At 46.7% G+C, this 22,107-nt stretch overlaps 1 protein-coding gene and 1 long non-coding RNA gene across 2 annotated transcripts; one reads left to right on the top strand and one right to left on the bottom strand.

Annotated features, from left to right (window-relative positions):
- Nucleotides 1-230: 230 nt before the first annotated feature.
- sptbn4a (spectrin, beta, non-erythrocytic 4a) lies at nt 231-21,885 on the top strand. Its single transcript, XM_060057219.1, has 20 exons — nt 231-1,441; nt 1,787-1,943; nt 9,196-9,459; nt 9,825-10,052; nt 10,280-10,369; nt 10,953-11,231; nt 11,745-11,875; nt 12,202-12,406; nt 12,824-13,069; nt 13,583-13,717; nt 13,982-14,223; nt 14,558-14,696; nt 14,955-15,039; nt 15,278-15,489; nt 15,879-17,383; nt 17,542-17,602; nt 17,691-17,959; nt 18,202-18,372; nt 18,538-18,580; nt 18,815-21,885. Exons 2-20 carry the CDS (start codon nt 1,821-1,823, stop codon nt 19,112-19,114), a joined length of 4,728 nt encoding a protein of 1,575 aa, XP_059913202.1. The 5' UTR covers nt 231-1,441; nt 1,787-1,820; the 3' UTR covers nt 19,115-21,885.
- On the bottom strand, nt 9,560-11,057 carry LOC132461802 (uncharacterized). Its single transcript, XR_009526680.1, has 2 exons — nt 10,929-11,057; nt 9,560-10,333 (listed from the first exon to the last, which is right to left on the bottom strand). It is a non-coding gene; the product is annotated as an uncharacterized LOC132461802 (long non-coding RNA).
- Nucleotides 21,886-22,107: the final 222 nt, after the last annotated feature.

Genomic DNA, 22,107 nt, shown 5'->3' with positions numbered 1-22,107 from the left:
CACCACCTTTATTCCCTCCATTTTTTTTTTACTGTTCCCTCCACCTCCCTTCAATCCACCCCCCTCCCCCCTTTTTCCCCAAGCGGTCTCCCCCTGATTCTCCATCTTCTTGCACACTCTGTTTCTCTCCCTCCCCTCTCCCTCTCCCTCTCTCTCTTCCTCTCTCTCTCTTCCGTGTGTGTCTCCTGCTCCCCGTTTCACACACACATGCTCCCTTTCCTTTACTCCTTCTCCCTATTTCTCTGGCTCTCTCTCTCTCTTGCTCTCACTCTCTCTCTCGCTCTCTCTCTGCTCCGGCACTGCAGTGCTGATTGCGATTGCACGCACACACATACACACACACGCACACACACACAGACACACATAGGCAGGCACACACACACACACACACACACACACACACACACACACACACACACACACACACACACACACACACAGACACACACACACACACACACACACACACACACACACACACACACACACACACACACATACACACACACACACACACACACACACACACACACACACACACACACACAAGCAGGCAGGCAGGCAGGCAGGAGTGTAGCTGTGGAGGAAAGACTGCAGCAACGTGCAGCAGCCACTGTCTGATCTGGTTCTGGGGACACGAAGCACAGGGAGCCACGGAGCGGCCGAGCGAGAGAGCAGGAGAGAGGGAGAGCAGTGTAGCGTTATCTCACACAGGCACACGCATGTGTCGGTGTGCGTGCGCGAGCGGGCGGGCGTGCATGCATGCGTGACGCGAGTGCACGTGAGCGCATGTGTGCGCGTGCCTCTCTGCGCCGGTAAGGAGCGATGCATTTCAGGAGCAGATAGCTCATGTTATCCGGCCTCTTCTACCTCTGCATCCCATTCACCCTGCTCCTCCCACCAAAGTCTTCCTCCGCCTCCTCCTCCTCCTGCTGCTGCTGCTGCTGCTACTGCTGCTCTACGGCATCATTAGACAGGACCACAGGCTGACCGGAGACTGGTGAGCACCAGATGGTCCCAGGTTTTGTACCGGCTGAAATGTGTCGGCGGCTAATGCTACGTCTACGCCTTGCCTAACTGTTGGATTTGACTGCTGGCGTCTTCCCTTTTTTTTTTTTTTTTTTTTTTTCTCTCTCTTTTTTTTTTCGAAACCGCGCATTTGAAAAAGGCAGAGGACGATCCCTAAATCCCAGGTGAAACGAGGAATCGCTGGATGCGTCTGTGTGTGCGTGTGTCATCCTTTACTGGTGTTGCCGTTGGCGCAGTTCCCTCTATTTTCCGCGGTTGTTGTTTCCCTTTTCTCTGAGACGGGGCTAGCAGGCACTGCAGCACTAGCACTGCAAGAGCCGTGAACGTGTGGGGCATGAGGACCCAGCGACCACCCAGCGGAAGGGCTTGACTGCTCCCATCGCACCGCTACCACTGCTGCTGTACTTCTGAGGTGCATATCTTGTGTTTTTTGGGGGGGAGTTTTCTCTCTCTCTCACCAGAAGAGGGTGTCTGGTTGGTGGGGGGGTGCTGGTCGTGGAAGGGGGGTAGAGGGTGGGGGCTCTGGTTGGGTGGGTGGTTGGCGACTGCACAGGTACCCCAGGCCCCTGCAGCACTGAGCCAGAGGGGCTCGGCGTTCTCGTGTAGGTGGGAGGCAGGCAGGACGTCCTGCGAGAGAGAGAGAGAGAGAGAGAGGGGAGGGAGAGCGAGGGAAAGAGAGAGAGGGTGAGAGGGGAGAGAACGCGGGGCTGGCTCAGGCACGGGCTCCTGATGGTGGCTATTTTTGTCTCCCCCTCAGCTGAGTGATTGGGGACAGCGGGCGGGAAGAGAAGATGCTTATGGCCCGAGACACGGCGAGGGACGAGGCTCAGAAGCTGCACAGGAAATGGCTGAAGCACCAGGCCTTCATGGCCGAGCTGGCCCGCAACAAGGAATGGCTGGCCAAGATAGAGCAGGTGAGTGGAGTCGAAACCGCGGGGGGGCTTCTCCGGGGGGGGGGGGGGGGGGGGGGGGTGAAGGGGGGATGGGGGTTTGGTGGGGGTGCTTGAGAGGTCAGAGAACCGGTGTGTCGGCGAGATGGAGGGGTGATGGAGGTGCTGGCGGTAGTGGAGGTGGGGTAGGGGGGGGGTGAGAGGTTGTGAGGGATCGGGGGGTGGTGGGGGTGGTGGGGGTGGTGGGGGTGGTGGGGGTGGTGGGGCTGGTGGCGGTGGTGGGGCTGGTGGCGGTGGTGGGGCTGGTGGGGCTGGTGGGGGTGGTGGGGGTGGTGGGGCTGGTGGGGCTGGTGGCGGCGGGGGATGGGGGAGTTGGGTTTTTTGCTTGTTGGGTGCGGTGGAGGTGGAAAAGGAAAATAGGTGAGAATGGGGGAGAGGAGAGGTGTCATCGCTCTCCGCTGGTTACATCACACGCTTCCCGGGGACATCCAGCATGGCAGGCTCAAGGTTATGACTGTCAGAGCAGCTGTGCTGGGTGTCGACCGGGGCACAGGTGATGAGATGGGACATTTCTTTGATTTCCCTCACACACACACACACACACACCCACACACACACACACACACACACACACACACACACACACACACACACACACACACACACACACACACACACACACACACGCACACACACACACACACACACGAGGGCTCTGTCAGTACGAGGGGGTGGGGTGCTGGATGGATGTCATTGGATGGTTATGTAGCCACCGTAGAGACGAGATCTCTGTGAGCAGCGAGGGAGTGTTTTTTTTTTTTTACTAAATCAGCATAAGACATAAGGGTATGCACCACCCGGTGATGATCGTGTAGCTACTGTGATCTTTACCTGATCTGAGGGGAATCCAATTACAAACAAATAATCCTAGATCCATTTTTTGTTCGTCTTCTCCTGTGTACCCATGGTGCATTGCAAACCTGGGAGAGCAAAACGACATCTGTGGAAACCCTGTGCCTTGGAGGATTGTGTGTGTGTGTGTGTGTGTGTGTTTGAGTGTGTGTGTGTGTGTGTGTGTGTGTGTGTGGGGGGGTTATTCAGATGTAAATGGTTGATGATTAATGATGCTTGATTTCAGTCAATGGCTTGGAACATGTTTCTGATACAGCACAAAACGTATTGCTTCTCTTGTGTGAAAATGATATGCTGACGAGGAGGTAAATGCAAGAATATCCAATTGCATTGTAACCCCGGTGGATGAGTCATGCTAGTCATAACAGTAGAGGAGAAAAACAGTGATCGTTTCTATGCATATTTATATTATGTGTGGTTTTAGTCAGGACAAGGCCTAAAACCAAGTTACCGCAACATTTTGTTGTTGATCTGCCCTGCTGGGATGTGTCTCAACTGTGCTGGCTTTCCATCGGTTTTATTCTGTCGGACGCCATCTTGGAATTCACAAACATCATATGTTGAAGCATTTTAACCTAATGATACAAGTGACAGTATCAGCAACATAACTTTAGGTTAAAATGGTTATATTTTCTGTAACATTTAAGCCCTATATATTTCTTTCCGAGTTTGTCATCATCCATCAATCAGCATCCTCATAAACTATGAAATAGGCCATGTGAATATGGTTTATTGCTAGCATTCAAATGTGAGTATTGGGAAAACAAACAGTGCTGGTACATCACACATTTATTGAGGGTATTTATACAAATATTACAGACATTCATGCATTTCCAGTCCTTTCAATGTGTGCCAACAGCTATCAAGTTTGGTTTGCACATACTTGCTAAATGAAATGTCTTACTATCATAATGTTCTTATCATTTGTTCAATTTAATACGTTGAAAATAATCAACACCTGGCCCTTAAATATGTATTCAGATTAATTAGTAAACTACCAATGCTTCAATGTTCATCATCTGCAGTCGACAATTTCTTGTTTACTGTCTCATCGACTAATTGGTTACATTTCTGATAGCTATTACAGTATTTATAATACTAGTTAATTGTCTGGCACCCCCAAAAAATAGTCTATTTTTAAGATACATACATAATTTGTGTGGCATTCATTCTTTGACATGCTGGTCAATCGTCTTGAATAAATCCTCCCGTTAAAACAAAGGTTCAGTGGTCCATCTTCCTATTTTGTTATCCATAACAGATTAACGGCGGCAGGGCAACTTAAAGTCTTGCTGGTCCCCAGGTGCCAGTTGAGACAGCGCTTTGTTTAACTGGAGGCCTAATGCCCTTGATTCCCAGTAAACATAAACCCAAATTATGTCTGTCCATGTGCTGCTGTTTATGTTGCTACATTTTTTTTTATAATTTGTTGCTGCATTCTCATCTGGCTTACACAGTAACCCTCCTTCTGATTAGTTAAGGTGACCAAATCACTTCCCATGTGCCAGTAGCCAATCATTTGATGCCCTGTGGACTGGCAGTCACTCTGTAGGTGAATCCAAAAGGTCTTAGTGTCTCGTGTAATGTTTATCGATGCTCTGATACCAATGATCTACTAGGAGTGATAAATTGTGAATATTTTACCAATGATAACCGAATTATGCAACACTATTCCTGCACAGACACATAATCCATCACCCCCTGCATTTATTTTACTCTAAGTCTAAGGCTAGTTAGTTTGTATAAAATAATAGTTCTATCATCTTTCCGTTTTTTCCCAAAAATAAGATAGCTTGTTATTTCCATTAAATTCCAAAAACGATGTGTTGGTAACCAAACAACATTATGGGAACCATCTTTTTATAGCCTAACGGCTCATAAGATAATTGTGCCACTTGAAGCAATAACATATCTTTTATATATCCTGTAAATATGTGGATATTAGTTTTCCCTCAATGCTAGCGGGTTGTAGAGACAGTGACAGCTGAGTGTGGTAGGATGTGTTAAAATATGACAAATAATTATAAAATCCTGTTTTTAAATATCCTTTTATTTTAAATGTACTATTATATATAAAATTGTCTATAATGTACACATACCATACTTAGAAAGATACTAGAAATATAGAAAGATTGGCCTGCATTCAAACTGAAAATAACATAGGCCTACACATGTGGATACTGATAGGAATCAGATCTCTGCATAACATGCGATGGACACGGTATTGAAACAGAATACTGCTCGGCTTCTGAATCATCAGCGTATTCACGTGTAACCTTTAACTTCAGACACCAGACACCTGAAGCCGGATTTGAGTGACACCCTGAGAGCAGTGAGAGAAGATGGCTGCCACAATTAATAACATTGCTACCAGGGTGCTAACGAGCTGAGCGTGGTTATCCAGTGCCTCTGTCTCTCTGTGTCCTACAGGGACCTAGCTTAGTCTCCATGCTAACGTCCCTTAGCTCTTAGCTGCCTCCCTTGGTCCCTCCCTCCCTCCCCATCTCTCTCTTTGTCGTCACCTGAGACACAGAGAGAGAGAGATCGAGAGAGAGAGATCGAGAGAGAGAGAGAGAGAGAGAGAGAGAGAGAGAGAGAGAGAGAGAGAGAGAGAGAGAGAGAGAGAGAGAGAGAGAGAGAGAGAGAGAGAGAGAGAGAGAGAGAGAGAGAGAGAGAGAGAGAGAGAGAGAGAGAGAGAGAGAGAGAGAGAGAGAGAGAGAGAGAGAGAGAGAGAGAGAGAGAGAACATGACGTTGCGCCCTTCCGTCGGCCATTGGAGAACTATGTGTGCTTTTGGGAGTGTTTGTGCTTCAACCTCTATGGCCACAGTAAGGAGAAGACGCTGTTCTGGTACAGTGGGAGAATCTAGGGTTGACCTTGTGCCAAAGCTAGTGCTCTACCACCGGCTCTGGGAGGGAAATGCCTCTGTAAACACACTGCCATGTCGTGGCCCAGTCTGTCTAGCTCAAGGGCTTTGAACCAGATAATGAGCTAATAGGGTTTTATGTTCCCGATCTTATTGACAATGAATGCCCCTCCCCCCTCCCAACCAAATTTATGCGGTAATACTTGATGGATCGATAATGGTCGTTGAAAACTGTGTAGCTACTGTAATGTAGGATTTTCTTTTCGTTGAAACCGGAAGAACTGTTTACTTATCGAGTATCATGTTAACCTCAACAGAGGAAGCATGTTAAACTGCTGAGGGTTGAAATTGATGATATCCAGTTACCCTGTTGACTCTTGCTCTCTTTATTGAGAACACATGATTGTGATAGATAGAATAAGAGAGATATCCTACGCAGCTTATTTAAAGTTGATGGAAAGTTAGATCGTACCAGGTTGCTATTATACATGTAGAACATTTTATTCTTTGTATCCATTTTCCTACCTTTCCCCAAGCTTTTTAAAACTTAAACGGACAACCCAGTCATACGTCAGAACCTTTTCAATATGAATGTTGGGAAAGGCCATGCTTTATCGTTCTGTTTTTTTTTTATGTCTATTTGTAGCTTTGAATATATCAGAGCTTTCTTCTGTGTTTCCTAGTGTCTCCATTGTATTATTTATCAGTTCCACGTGGTCAGGTGAGATCTGAGGAAAAGGGGATGCTTCCTAGCCATTTTCATTCATATATTTAATTTTAGAATGATGACGTATCAATTACACTTTCTTCTATTCAATGGTTCTGCTATTGTTCTTCTTCTGTCAGGACATGTCCACCGTGTCTGATTTCTCTGCCTTGCAACGCAAGAGGGATCTCTCATGTTACTAATATGGACCACATTCCCTAGATACATATCAATGCATTTATTTGTATGGTTGGAAATATCCAATAGGATGGATCCCTCTACAGTACACTAAATCGATCCTCATGTAAAATGTGCCATAACCAAAGGTGCTCATGAAGAAATATAATTATTTGTATAACATAAAATCTGTTTTATATGGCCGAATTACATGTAGACTTTTAGTGTATTAGAAATTATCAAGGCCAAACCCTTTCCCAGAATTTGTAATGACATCAAAATCGTGTACAATATGCTGAATCATACACACTTAAAAATCCACATTACTGTGTTATGCCACTGCTATGGACCTTTGGTTGAGCCATAGATCGATATGAACTCAGTAAAAATACATAAAATAGAAAACAATTTAATTATGCTTGTACTATGTAGAGGAGTAGGAGTGTCTCACTGTCTCACTGTTCTCTCATTCTTCTTTCAATCTTAACTGTACACAAATATCAATAATCGTTTAAAAATATCCAAATAAAAGTACCGGTTTGAAAAAGTTTATTACTTGCAGTATAACATTCTGCTATGGTCCAATGATCCGGGTTTTTTTTCATTATGCTTACCCATTGCAATTCTTATTGGGCGTCTGAAGTTGGGCTCATGCAGGTTCTACTGCATGTGGGCTTCTGTAAGAATATCTAAGCATTTTTTTCCTGCATTCATCACTTCATTTGCATAGCAGCTGCATTGGCGATAGCATACTTCTTCCAGCAGCCAATACAATCTGCTGCATACTGTCACTTTTATGCCTGACTCTGGAATGCGTGTTTGTGCCAACATTGTAAAACAAGCCATTTAATGGCACCCGCCCTTTCACTGATCTGTACCGGCGGCTCAAGCGAGCCTGCAGTGTGTTGGCGACACAATGCTACGAGAATAGCACAGTTTCTTCTGGTTGTTGAGGAAATACTGCGCTATGTGCAGGTTATGTCGGATGTATTCTCCTCTTCCTTTTTCAATCCTAACTGAACTGAACCGCCCACAGCAGATACAGCATTTTCTGTGCTATACACCATTTTTTCCGCCCGTTTCTTTACCTTAACTCTTTCCCTCTCCATCGCTTCTATGATTTCCTTTTCCATCGCCCCGTGTGTCAGTAAAGCCTGAAGAGTAGAGAGACAAGAGAGAGAGAGGGGGGAGAGAGACAGAGGGACAGAGAGAGTGAGAAAGGGTTGGAAAAGAGATGGAGAAACCTGCGTTTTGCTGGCTCTGCATTATGAGAGAGAGAGAGCGAGGAGGGAGGGTGTGAGAGAGAGTCTGAGACGAGTAAGCAGTGAGCGAGAGAGAGAGAGAGCGAGAGAGAGAGAGAGCGGGAGAGAGAGAAAGCGAGAGAGAGAGAGAAAGCGAGAGAGAGAGGGATGAGAGAGTGAGCGCTAGCAGCAGTAAAGCAGAGAGCCTGTGCCAAGTGGAGGAATGCAGCACAGCAATATGAAAGCCACAGGACAGGTCCAGCTCGCCTTGAAAAATGCAGAAAACAAGGAGAATTTGGGGAGACGGATTCAGTGTAGGAACAGATATGTTCGGTATATGCAGCATTGTATCCGTAGCACGCAAACACAGCTGAATCACAAGCACACAAGCATTCTCGAAGTCAAGATATTCTCCTGTTATAATAGGCTCTCACGTTACCGTACGATTTAAACCACTAAAGGTATTCACTGACTCTGTGGTTCTCATCCATCATTAAAGCACCATGCACGTTTAAGATTCTCTCCATTAAAATGTGGAACCACTCATGATAAAAGCACCGCCTTTTGCCCAGGTCTGAGACAGGGAGGGTACACTGCTACAGTTCTATTTCAGGGAACTGGACAAGAGCCAGTGAGAGCACATAAACGCAAAAGAAAATGACACATTCTCCTGGTCCACCTCACACCATGGGCAATGCTCCCGTATGAGGCAGCTTGGAATGACCATATGCCATCGAACACGAGGAGGGAGGGTTTGGTTCATGCATGATTACGAGTGGATGGTTGTCTTTATCTATGTGTGTGCTGTGTGATAGGGAGTCCAATCCTAATATACTAATATAGATTTTGGCTACTATTCTTTTTCATTATCTTAAAAAATGTTGTAACAAAATTATTTTGTTCATGAAATTAGTGGATTTCCCTTGTAGGTAGGTGGGTTTAATGGTAGTTAAAATGGCGGTTGCCCTAGTGTCATTTGAGAAAGATGTCGTCCGAATGGCAACTACTACTCATTATGGTTTGAATGTATTCAGTATGGTCTAAATCTGTGCTGCATTGCTGTGCGGATAGTCCTGCACAGCCACTTGGCAATTCACACACATGGGGGATGTGATTGTAACCAACTGAAGACATGCAAGACAGCTTGGTGCATGGGAAGCCTCGCTTTAAGCTAGACCTGACATTAACCAGTGTACGCGTAGCTACGATAAATAACACTCAACACTGAAACAACTGATGATGTAAACTCCACTTGAAGGAGGCTACCGATGTAGCAATCCATAATCGAACTGAATCGAACACTGAATCGAACTGCAGCAGAGCACCATGAACCATGAACCATGACATGGTCCAACACATGCCCGTGTGTCCCCAGGAGGGCCAGGACCTGATCCAGGAGAAGCCAGAGCTGCGGCCGGTGGTGCAGCAGAAGCTGGAGGAGATCCGGGAGTGCTGGTCCGACCTGGAGCGGACCACCAAGGCCAAGGCCCGGCAGCTCTTTGAGAACAACAAGCCGGAGCCGGCGGTCAAGAGCTACTCGGACCTGGACAGCCAGCTGTCCCACCTGGAGCGCCAGCCCCCGCAGCTGGAGCAGGCACACCACCTGCCCACCTTCAATGAGCAGCTGCAGAAATTCCAGGTGATCCACTGAGGCCTCAATGGTAGTCTTAACTATAGTCCCACAGCCTGTATATCCCAGTGTGGTACATAGTACCGCAGGAAATCAGAGTTCAACAACATTTTGTATTTGATATCCATGATGCATTTATTTCTTTATACTCCCCCTGTATAAATGTTGCTTATAATGTACCTTCCAAAGGGCCGGTATTAGCGTATCATTTTTTATACGCTAATAACAGGAAGAGACCCCCTTACACAACATTGAAAGTCGATGATATCAAATATCCGAAGCATGTTTTGTATTAAGTCGTTTACCGCCTCCCTTTGTCTTTTCGGCTCACATGACGTTCTTCCCTTTTATTCCTCCTCCGCCTCCTGGCTCAGACCATGGAGTCCCAGATCGGGGACATATACAAGGATGTGAGCGATCTGGGCAGCCTGCAGGGAGTGTGCCCGCCCCAGCGGGTGGCCGGCAACAGGGGAGGCGGAGAGCAGTCAGGCGTGGTGGAGACACGCATCGTCCGGCTCATTGAGCCCCTGAAGGAGAGACGCCGCATCCTGCTGGCGTCCAAGGAGATGCACCAAGTGGCTCAGGACCTGGAGGATGAGATAGTGAGCAGCAGCGGTCCTTCCAGTCCTGCCCGCTCCCTACACTTTACTTACTGTTTTCCCCCTCTACATCTTGTTTTTCTCTTTGCTATGTCTATCCGCATACCGTAACACCACCACGCTATGTCTTGTGTTTGAGGGTAATCAGATCAATCGTGGAAATGGATATACAGTGTGCAACTTGATTTTTCGCTACAAAAACCCAAACCAACTTTTATTTCTTTTTGCAGCTGTGGATTCAAGAGAGGCTTCCCGTGGCGTCCTCTAAGGAGTACGGCAACAACCTGCAAAGTGTACAGCAACATGTGAAAAAGAACCAGGTGAGACGGCCTTATTGAAACCCCCTCATTTCAACCACCCACTAACACTAACCTTAACCCTTAACGTACACGCAAAACGACATCATCAGACCCACTAACAATAACCTTATCCCTAACCGCACATGCAAAAATACATAATCAGACCCACTAACAGAAACCGAAACCTAACCGCAGACGCAAAACATAATCAGAACCACTAACACTAGCCTTAACCCTAACCGCACACGCAAAACATCATCAGAACCACTAACACTAGCCTTAACCCTAACCGCACACGCAAAACATCATCAGAACCACTAACACTAGCCTTAACCCTAACCGCACACGCAAAACATCATCAGAACCACTAACACTAGCCTTAACCCTAACCGCACACGCAAAATGAAATCATCAGAACCACTAACACTAGCCTTAACCCTAACCGCACACGCAAAACATAATCAGAACCACTAACACTAGCCTTAACCCTAACCGCACACGCAAAATGAAATCATCAGACCCCACAACATTCACCAAGCGTTCCGTCGAAACGCCTCCCTCCCGCCCACCACTCACTCACGTCTTGATCGTCGTCCTTCCCCAGACCCTCCAGAGGGAGCTGACGGGCCGGTGTGCGCGGGTGGAGGAGGTGCTAGACCGGGCGGGCATCATCGCCTCCCTGCGGACCCCCGAGGTGGACTTTGTGCGCGAGGGGGCGGGGCACGTGAGGCAGCTGTGGGAGGTGCTACGGCTGGAGGCGGAGCGGCGGTCTGTGATGCTGGACGCCGTGCTGCAGGCACAGCAGTACTACAGCGAGGCCGTCAAGGTCGAGTCCTGGCTGTCCGGGCAGAAGCTGCAGGTCGCCAACGAGGAGAAGGGCACCGTAAGGAACCGCCCAGCACACCTGTCAATCAATTCAATCAAACATTCAACATATGTATGGCTCTTGGTGCAACACCACAGAGCATGGTGGTCAGCAGGGTAACTACACCGCAGGAACCAGTCACAATAATAATCCTTTTAAATATCGATTAAAGTCTGAAACGCAAGGGCTATATTTGGGAGGTGGATTTGAAGAATGTACATTAGTATACATTATGCACATTGTAAGGTTTTCCGAAAATATCGACAGACTGGGTTGCTCCACCGGCTGTCTGTTCCATTGGTGAGGACCATAGACACCAAACATTGCCTCCGTGGGGGTCTTGGTTCTTCACCCGAGCAACAAGCAGGCCAAGGGCCAGAGGATCTGAAGCATCTAGAAGGAGCTTAAATTAAAAAGCTGTAATCTGACCATCATATTCAGAACAGTTAAACGGTACCAGGTGCTGTGTCGTGGCGTTACCTGCCACCTGGTTTCGGTTGTAATTGTTAAAGTTGCTGTCTTGGTTTTCAGGATGAGGAGAGCACTCTGCAGCTGCTTAAGGGACACCTGGTCCTGGAGCAGACCGTGGAGACGTATGCAGAGACAGTAGGCATGCTGTCCCAGCAACGCCAACGCCTGCTGGAACTGGGGCACCCAGAGAGGTAATGTGGAATGGACGTCCCAGTGATCAGGTGTTGACAGTGCTGCTGTTTTAAGCATCAGTAGGCAGATAGCGGGCCACTCGTGTTTTAAGTGTGGAGACAATTGCAGGGATGCTTTATTTCTTTATCTCTTCCAATCAAATGTCTATTTTGTCACACAAACCCACCACGGAGACGTAAAGGTCTATCAGAGAACCATACAATAGTTGTACTTTGTCCCTATCTTGCATAGTGAAGAATGTGAAGTCAGACATTATCAATCGAATGCACTTCTAAAGATGCACACTTGACGTGCCCTGTCGCATTCTTCCTCTGCGTCCAAACAGCCAGCAGATCACCAAGCAGCAGTCCCACATAGACCGGCTGTACGTTTCCCTGAAGGACATGGTGGAGCACCGCAAGACCAAGCTGGAGCAGCAGTACTGGATGTACCAGCTCAACAAGGAGGTGGAGGAGCTGGAGAAGTGGATCACCGAGCGAGAGTCGGTGGCCAGCTCCACCGAGCTGGGCCACGACCTGGAGGACGTCACGGTGGGTGTCCGAGAGGACGACGCGGCATTGGTCGCTTAGTAGCATACGTTCTCTCACTTTTGATGTTTGACTATTGAATTATTATAACTAATTAACATAGCACTTATTAAACTATGTGCTGTCAGTCGGCATCTTATAATACATTTTATTCCTTGTACGTTTTTCTCTATTTTTGATTATTTTCCATTTTTATCAAGTCCTTTTTTTCTTTACATGAAATAAGAGAGATGGTTTGAAGAAGAACAAACTCTTCCGAGTATGTTATTACAGATATTCGACCTACAGCACCAAGGGAAGTCCCCTTGAATGTGTAAATAACACCACAGTAGGATTCAGAAGGCCTCATTTTTCATTTTTTTACTAAATACAATAAGAATAGTCGCTAAGCGCAGAACGTGGCCATTTATTTGGGTTCAGGTCCTTCAGGAGAAGTTCACCAAGTTCTCCATGGAGACGGACAGCGTGGGCCAGCAGCGGATGGAGCAGGTGAACAAGATGGTGAACGAGATGATCGACCTGGGCCACACCGACGCCGCCACCATCGCCGAGTGGAAGGACGGGCTGAACGAGTCCTGGGCCGACCTGCTGGAGCTGATGGAGACGCGCAGGCAGATGCTGATCGCGTCCCATCAGTTGCACAAGTTCTTCACAGACTGCAAAGAGGTACTAGGAAGTAGCGTCCCATCCACCCTGTCGAAGCCACCAGATTCTCCTGGCCATAGAGACCAACCCTGGTCATAATCCCGGACAGGATATTCTAGATAGAGTCTAGGGTTAGGGACCAGACGAAAGGTTCTGGGTTTGGGGCCCTAAAGACCCCAGCCTACCTGTAAATTATCATTGATAAAGATATCTCACTCCCACATGCACCCGATGACCTTCCTTATATTTATGATCGATGTCTCGATTCACTTTGCCTACCAGCATTTGCTAGTAAAGCCAATAATCATTTTTAAATAGAATCATATCCATGGATTTTTCTGGAGAAATGTCTTTAACATGGTTGCTAAATAGTGTAGTAAATATGTTAGACCAAAGGGGGTTCAGTTACTCCTTATCCGTTGGTCCGGTTAGAGGTATCCCGTCTAGGCGGTCGTGTCCTGCTTCTATTTATAAAAGCGATGATGATGACGATGATGATAAAGATTTGCATGATCATGCCATCCTGTGCCCCAGGTCTTGGCTCAGATCGCGGGGAAGATGAGGCAGCTGCCAGAGGTGAGGGCGTGCCAGGCCAGCATCGCCAACCCAGCCACCCTGCAGAGGCTCATGCACTCCTTCGAGCACGCCCTTCAACTGCTCGTCGCGCAGGTGTGCACTCCGGCTCGCAGTTCAATGTCGATTCCCTAGCCAGTAAAGGCAAGGAGATAACGTATGGAGGTGTACATTAGACCTCATCACGCTCAATTATTTTGCCTTGACATCCTTGAAATCCAAATTAAAAGATTTTAAATCCCGCTAAGAAAATGAGTCTTCCCGAAATTATTTGGAGATATTCCCGATCACACTGGTTTTCACAAGCTTATCTTATAGCTCGAACTGAGCCTAAATCATCTCCTTCCCCTCTCGCTGCAGGTAAGGCAGCTTCAGGAGAACGCTGCCCAGCTGAGAACCATCTATGCTGGGGAGAAGGCGGAGGCCATCATGGTGAAAGAGATGGAGGTGATGGAGGCGTGGAGGCAGCTGCTGACCTCCTGCGAGGCCAGCCGGGTCCAGGTGACCTCGGTGACGGACAAGGTGCAGTTCTTTTCGGTGGTGCGCGAGAACCTCATGTGGATGGAAGGCATCATGGGCCAGATCCGATGGGATGAACCCAGGTATGCCTTCACGCCACAGCAAAGCTCCATTTCCTTTCTTCGGTTGTAGTCTTTGGTTAAAAGGGAGAAATTGAGCCCTTTATTTAAATATTTACTTAGTGTACAAAATCTGACCATATTATACAATCACCCTTTACTATTGTGTGTTCCTCCAAGTTAATGTAAAGGTTCAGCCAATTAAATCTTTGCTTTTAATATAGCAGTCAACAGAACAGTAATGGACTCCATAACTTCAAAGAATGACCCATTCAATTACCCAAGAGTCCAGCTAGCATTAGCCATGTAGCATGTTTTTGTTGCTGTTTCTAGATTAGTATTGCATGTTCTGCCACAGGGATGTGTCAATGCTGGAGCTGATGATGAAACAACACCAAGAGCTGAAAGCCAAGATGGACAACCGCAGTAAAACCATACAGCAGTGTGCCGACCTGGGGAAGATCCTATTGGCTGCTGGTAATCCTGCAGCTGAGGAGGTCAGTCGGGCAGACAATGTTTAACACCTGATTTAGAACCCGGTTGAAATACATTTGTTGATATTCTTCTGCAAGAAATCCGACTCCGTACGCTGGTGCCTGAAGGGTGATTAGGTATAAAAATAAAAGCACTAGCGTTACAATCACAGATCAATAGTGTACATACAATAAAAGCTCACACGGTTTATTCCTGGCTGGCTGCATTGTAGCCATCAAGTGCTATGACCATGAGTGCCATGATCTATATCTCCCCGGCAGATAAAAGAGAAGCTTGACAGTCTCCTGGCCAAGCAGAAGGATCTGGTTGAGAAATGGGAGAAACACCAGGAAAGACTTCTACGCAGTGAGTAACACTAAAGATCACTCACTAAAGATAAACAGTGAATGCTCTTTGAGTATACATTCAAGGGATTTAAAAGACACAGCCTCTCACCTACGCAAATGACTGCGAACGCAATGAGTGCTTGAACCATAATATCGACATCCAATATTCTAATATCAAACACCAGACAGCTATTCATATAGTACCATCTACGGTCACATGTTTGTGATGGGACGTTTGTGTGCGATGTCTCTTACAGAGCAGGAGATGTTCAAGTTTGCCCAGGAGACAGTGAAGGCGGAGGCCTGGCTGACGGCCAAGGAGCCGCTCATCTCCGCCAAAGCTCCGGAAGGAGGAGAGACCCAGGCCCTAACAGACGAAGTTGAGCAGCTCATTCTCCGCCATGAGGCTTTCCGCAAGGCTGCCGTAACCTGGAAAGAACGCTTCAGCTCGCTACGCCAGCTTTCCGCAGTAAGCTTGACTGTAGATTGACAGTCTATCATGTGCTGGAATCATTTAGCACAGCTATTGGAAATAGAAAAGGGAATAGGAAGAAAAGCAACACCTGACCTTGGGGTGTCCTGTTAGCTTAGCAGGCAAGGGTGCATGCTGTGCGCTAGCACCATCGTGGGCTTGAATTTGTTTTGTGACCTTTGTTACATGCTGCGCACCCTTGTTTGCGTTTCCCATTTGCACTGGCACTTGCTCCATTGTATGCTATCTAATGAAGCAGGCATTACATCTGTGTGGGATTATACATATTGTTTTTAATCTAGCACTGCACATTTCTTTTGTACATAATTTCCCTCACCTTCTACTGGGTTCATGCCCTGTTATTGTTTTCCTCAAACACCATTTAGGCAGAGAAGAAAAAAGAAGAGGAGCAAAAGACCACTCCGCTGTCTAGCCGACGGATGTTCCCCCTGTCTTGTCTGACGTCCAGCCTCCCATCCTCCAGTGCGGCCTCCTCTTACCTTAGGCAGACAGTCCAAGCCCACATTGAGCCCAAGCCCATGCAGAGCAATCTAGAGCTGGCTGCCACGTCTGCATCCCAGAGACTGGCCACGGCGATGGCCAGCTACTCCCCGGTCCTGAATGGATCCAACTACCATGGACTGGATCAGCAATGTGGCAGGAAGCCGGAGGGTTCTTCTTACCTCGGCATGAACCACCTGGCGGCAGCTGGGGTCGGAGATAGCCCCGGCTACTCAGGGTTGAACCCCCAAAGTGTTGGAGGAGAGAGCTCTGGTTACCTGGGAGTAAACCATCAAACTGGAGGAGGTGCCGAGGGTTCGGGCTACCTTGGACTCAATGCTGGGTCTGTAGGCAGCTCAGGCTCCCTCATGCACAACTACCAAGGCAGTGGCGGGTTTGACGGTTCTAGTCACATAGTTCCAAAACATAGCAGCGGCAGTCTAGGAAGGGAGTCAAGCTATCTACCACAGCAGCAAAACATGGGCAGTTCTGGGTATCTTGCGCAACAGCAGAATATGGGAAGTACTGGCTATTTGGCACAACAGCATAATTTAGGTAGTTCTGGCTATTTGGCACAACAGCCAAATCTAGGTAGTTCAGGATATCTGGCACCGCAGCAAAATGTAGGCAGTTCGGGATATCTGGCACAGCAAAATATGGGAAGTTCTGGATATCTTGCACAGCAACAGCCTAATCTAGGTAGTTCCGGATATCTGGCGCAGCAGCAGCAGCAGCAGCAGCAGCAGCAAAATGTAGGTAGTACGGGATATCTGGCACAGCAAAATATGGGAAGTGGAGTTCTCATGGCGCAAAATTATCAAAGTAGTGCAGGAATGGGCAGCTCGGGTTATCTAGCACAAAATCATTATGGCAGCGGGAGCCTGGGCAGCTCTGCATTCCTGGCTCAGAGCGGCGGTATCATGGACCCTAAAATGGCGTATGCATGGCAGCACCTTAAGGCAGACTTGCAGCCCAGGATCAATCACATCCACAAGGCAGTGAACCCCCTGCTGGAGGCCAGCAGAATGCAGAGGGAACAGTACGGGGACATCCCCATGGCGGATATGTGTCCAGAGTCCGGACTGGATCTCCTCCACGGCAGGCTACAGCGGGACCCCCGCGGCAGCCGCTCCGACCCCCAGATGGACCACCTGAGGAGGGAAAGGGAGTACAAGCTGGGAAGGCAGACATCCAGCGAGCAAGAGATCCAGGCCCGGCTTAATGAGCTGCCCATGATCGTCCGGCAGGAGCGCTACCGGAGGCGCGTGGAGAGGCAGTCCTCCAGCGAACAGGAGGGGAATGGCAAGCCGCGGCTTCAGAGGCAGGACTCCAGCGACTTGGAGGGCTCAGTGAAGGACGGCTCAGTGAAGGGCGACGACAAGCGCTCAGGGTGAGTGGTGGGCCAGCTAGCATTGTCTGTGGCAGGAAGGTTCAACTGCTCACAAGTTTATCCCAAAAAGGGGGCGTTTTTGGCACTGGCCAAAATGACCCCATTACCTGATGTTGTACTGATGTATTGTGAGTAACTTGTCTCCGTGGATGCTACAGGGAGAAGAGGTCAACTATGGCTGAGATCGTGGAGCAGGTGCAAGAGAGAGAGGCAGCAGAGGTGAGTCATACTGTGATAACCAACGTCACCTCTTCTCTTTTGGGGGAGGACCTAAGTGACACACTCGTCTCCTCTCCTAACCCCTCAGGCCCGGGGAGAAAACTACCGACCCTCTAGCAGCCTCTCTGCGCCTGTGACTCGCTTCGACGGGCGACCTCGTGCTCGAGACCGCCCCAAGCCAAGGAGGAGGCCCCGTCCGAAGGAACCTGAGGAGTCCAGGCGGTCCCGCTCAGCCCCGGCAACCGGTGCCCCGACGACGCCCCAGCCGCCCTCACACACTGCCCACAATGAGGGCTTCCTCTACCGCAAGACGGCCACCGCCTCTGACCTGGAAGCCCAACAGAGGAGCCCCAACAGGTATGGCCAGGGCTTCTCAATCTGTGGGTCATTGAACGAGTCGTATAAAAACTTCCTGTTTGATATATTTGCATTCATCTATCTTAATATTGTGTAATAAATCCTGATTCAATCACGGAATCTTGAAAATAAAATGATGTTTTACAATAGACAATCAACTAATTATTCTATTACTTTCCCCAAGGTTACTTGCATTTCTCCTGAGTAATGCTTTTTAAATTTGTTTGATTTCTTCTTTACAGCAAGTCCTGGATGAACGTGTACTGCGTGTTGATCGATGGAAAACTGACCTTTTATAAGGACGGGAGGTATCGCACCACAACGTACAACAGCGAGGCTCCTATTGACCTCTCCAACTGTTCATTTGACCCCACCATTGGCTACAAGAAGAAGAAGAATGTCTTTGTCCTCCAGTAAGAAAACGATCCAGCTTTTCTATCAATATTATTCACAAATTTTGAATTGACATAGGCAGATTGTTACGAGTTATAAGGCTAAGGCAAATTGTTAAATTGTTACATTCAAGAATGAAGAATCCAAATGATCTGAAAATTTCCCCCTTTGTTTCCCTGCAACAGAATCGATGATACAACCAACTTCGTATTCCATGCAAAAGATGAGGTAAGAAAATAGAACTGTCGGAACATGCGAATGCAGTAACAGCCTCCTACTAGAAAGTAGTCAAGCCTCATGAACATGACCCACTTAGAAGAAGTAGACAAGGTGCCGGTAAAAAGGCGAAAAGGGGTTCCTTCTCTAATTAATCACAGGCCCAAGTTTGACCTATTCAGTGAAATCCTTGCAAACCGCTAAAATTATTCCCATCTCATGGTCTCAACCCCCCCCCCCCGCTAGGAGGACCTGAAAACCTGGACAGCGAACATCACCACCAGCTTGGAGGAGCACGAGCAGATGGCCGGGTGGGACAAGCCGGGGACGTCCTGCACGGACCCTGACCGCTCGGAGCGCAAGGAGAAGTCGGAGGGTGACGCGGACGCGCGATCCGAGCGCTCCGAGTTTGTGGAGGGCGAGGACAGGTCAGAGAAGGAGAGATCGGAGAAGGGCGAGGGCTCGGAGAAGCTGGACACTTCGGAGATCGCCGACAAAGCGGAAGGGGGCGCGGGGGGATCCAGCACATCCGGCAAGAGCAAATGAGTGGAGCGACGTTCCCAATTCCCTTTTTTTAACTTTACACCCCCCAATGACAGCAAGAGGGCGAATGCTAGAGATGGATCGGGCGGGGTGAGAGGGGAGGAGAATGGGGAATGGGTGTTGGAAGAGGGTTGTTGCTGCGAGGGGGTGTGGTCCTTTTGTTTTTGTTTTTTCCCCCTTTCCACAGCACCGGAACACACTGAGGTCCTCAGACTGACTATTGTTACTGTGAAAGACTGGCCTTTCCAGTTTCTCCCAGTCAAAGCAGGCAGTACATCCTTGCTTGCCTGGTGTCCTCTGCCGGTGGATCTACTAAGAGTTCCCTTGTGGCGACTAAGTCACTTTCTCATTACATCATTGACCCTGAATCTCTTGGGACTGGTTTCACCGCATCCCCCTGTATGTATCTTTGACTGATAATGTAACGCTTTGTCCACCTAGACAACCTGAGAAGCAGCGAATGAAATGTCTCACGGTGTTAAAAAGAAAAAAAACCTTCTTTTTTTTTCAAGCAATATACTTTTTTTGGTCATTTCTTCTCTTTCATTAGAGAAAGAAAGGGGGAAACGGAAGAAGAAAAAAAATGAAAATGTTGCAAATATGAACTGATGATTCGTCACATCCACCTATTCCAGGCATCTCTGCACCTTAAACACTCAACACATCTGTATACTAATCCCTCTCTGACATTTAACCCCATCACATGGCAATCTTTGAATATGTTAATGTATTGGAATGCTGGGATTTCCCAACCTGAGTTTAAAAAGTGTTAACTGAAATTTCAGAAAATTTCACCAGTGACTTTTTTGTTTTATCGGTTCTTCTTATTGGTTCTTCTTCGTATGACGATTATTTCAATGACCCATGAAACCTCTGAAAAATCAAACCTATGAAAAATCGATTTTAGCCAGGAAACGCTAAGTGTCACAGTGTGACGCGATGCCTTTGTATACATTACATGTCGTAAAAAACAGAACATTGCATGAAATAGTCTATTAGTGCGCCTGTTACAGTAATGCCTTTTTTATGTTCTCAAAATAAGTTGAGCAGTCTCAGAATTGCAATAATTTAATGTGAGTGGGGCAATATGTCATTTGTTAACATGGTCCTCTTCTCAAAGTTGAAAAAAAAATGGCTTGTCTTATCTCCACAGTAAGCATGAGATGAAAGGGGGTGTTCTTAGGATATAGCAAAAGAAAAAAGTAAATACTCATTTATGTATGAGATGAATGAATGAATGAATGAATGGACGGATGAATGACATAGCTGTATTACCTCATGCTGTTTGTGTTGTATTACTGCAGATTTTTTTTTATGATCAAAACAAGATTGTAATGGCTTCACCATTGGTTTTGCCATGCCCAAAATCCATCACACCCAGAAATTATTACACAGAAGAAATAACAACTCACCTATATATCTCCTTAATTTGAAATACACACAGATTGGATATCGCAGTCAGGAGAGTGTTTATGTAAAAGTGTCATGATTCAACTCATAAAGTGTATATACCTATCTTTGTATGTATACCACTGAATTCTGTGCTCAAATAAAAACAGTACTCTGTGCTGAAAATGGGTAACAATTTAAAATATTTGTATTAACCTACATAAGTGAAATAAAAGGAAATATCACTCAAGTATAATATTAAATGTTTATTCCATTGAAATATTAAAAGTATGCAAATTAGGATTCACTATGGAATAATATAGTGTATGTAAGTACAGCAGTATCTAGTTGCATTAAATACATTTACCAAGGGAAAGCAGCAGTGCATATTCTAGGTATGCTTGTTGCGTTTTTATTTTAATGTCTTCCGTTATCTTATCCCCACCCCTGCCCCACACAATCACCTGTGTGGGCCCAAATAACAACACTGTCCAAATACCAAGTTGTTCCAAAGTGTGTCTGTCCCAAGGATGTGTGTTGTATGTTGTTAGAATCTACGCGAAAGTCTAAATAAAATAGCCAAGGCCACACGCACCCTGAGATTGTTTTTTTTGTGATCAAATAGAGAAATATACTCCTCGCCTCTTGTTTTGTTTAACGTTATGGTGTAGTGATTCATGGCCAGTGACTTTAACAACACTTTAACAGGTTGTCGGCCTACTTGAATTTAACTCAACACAGAGTATCGGTAGCAATGGATATATTTTTAAACGCTGGCAGCATTTTGACAAGATATAATTAATTCTAAATGCATCTTTGGTTTCCAAACGAGCATTCAAATCTCAATAACAGACATCCGATGTGAGACAACGGATGCAGACATATGTGAACTCTTTGGAACCACAGTAACAATGTTTCTGTGCATATTAATGTCTACTTCCAAGACGTGATTATATGCTATAACATGATGTGATGTTATGCAGATATGCCAATATTACAGTGTTTTGAGTGATAAACATACGAGCCATTTTGTGTATTTTTTTTACTTGACACATGTCATTGCAATAGAGTTTTTTATATTTCATAACATAAGCTCTAGTATTTTCTTGTGTTACATTTGTGTGCACATTTAAATACCCATTGCGGATATTTTGTTGAATCTCCCAGTGTGCGCTATGTTGTTCCATCATGTTACTTTTACAGAACACACGGGGGGACTATCACGTTGTATATACAGTGTTCAGTGAGGACCGATGTTGTACCATTCCTTTTCTAATATTATTTATCTCACTCATGGGTCGTTTTGCAGTGTGTATGTCTTTGTTTCCTTACATTACAACTTGCTGCTATGACATTGAATAAACTTCCAAACTTGCTGATGCAAACTCGATGTGGACATCACATTGTCCTTCTGGCTTGATAATATACAACAATTAAATTCAATTTGATAAAAAAACACATTGAATTCCGTGTTCCAACCTTGCATTGGTTTGATCTTTCAGAGTAGGCCTATACGCTGAGTCTTCCCCAACTCACCCCTCCCCCCAACCCTGGTGACAAATACTACACTAGTATTTACACAACCAGCCACAGCTCCACCAACCACA

The sequence above is a fragment of the Gadus macrocephalus genome, chromosome 7, assembly GCF_031168955.1.
Source record: "Gadus macrocephalus chromosome 7, ASM3116895v1".
NCBI classification, from domain to species: Eukaryota; Metazoa; Chordata; class Actinopteri; order Gadiformes; family Gadidae; genus Gadus; species Gadus macrocephalus.
Note: the sequence above shows the minus strand (reverse complement) of the source record. Positions and strands in the feature narration are given on the sequence as shown.

Bases quoted from the DNA above. Each gene is read 5' to 3' on its own strand.
- sptbn4a (XM_060057219.1), top strand. From the start codon at position 1,821: ATGCTTATGGCCCGAGACACGGCGAGGGACGAGGCTCAGAAGCTGCAC. The intron at 13,070-13,582 runs GTACTAGGAAGT...CCTGTGCCCCAG, and splicing joins TCTTCACAGACTGCAAAGAG to GTCTTGGCTCAGATCGCGGG. The intron at 17,603-17,690 runs GTGAGTCATACT...CTAACCCCTCAG, and splicing joins AAGAGAGAGAGGCAGCAGAG to GCCCGGGGAGAAAACTACCG.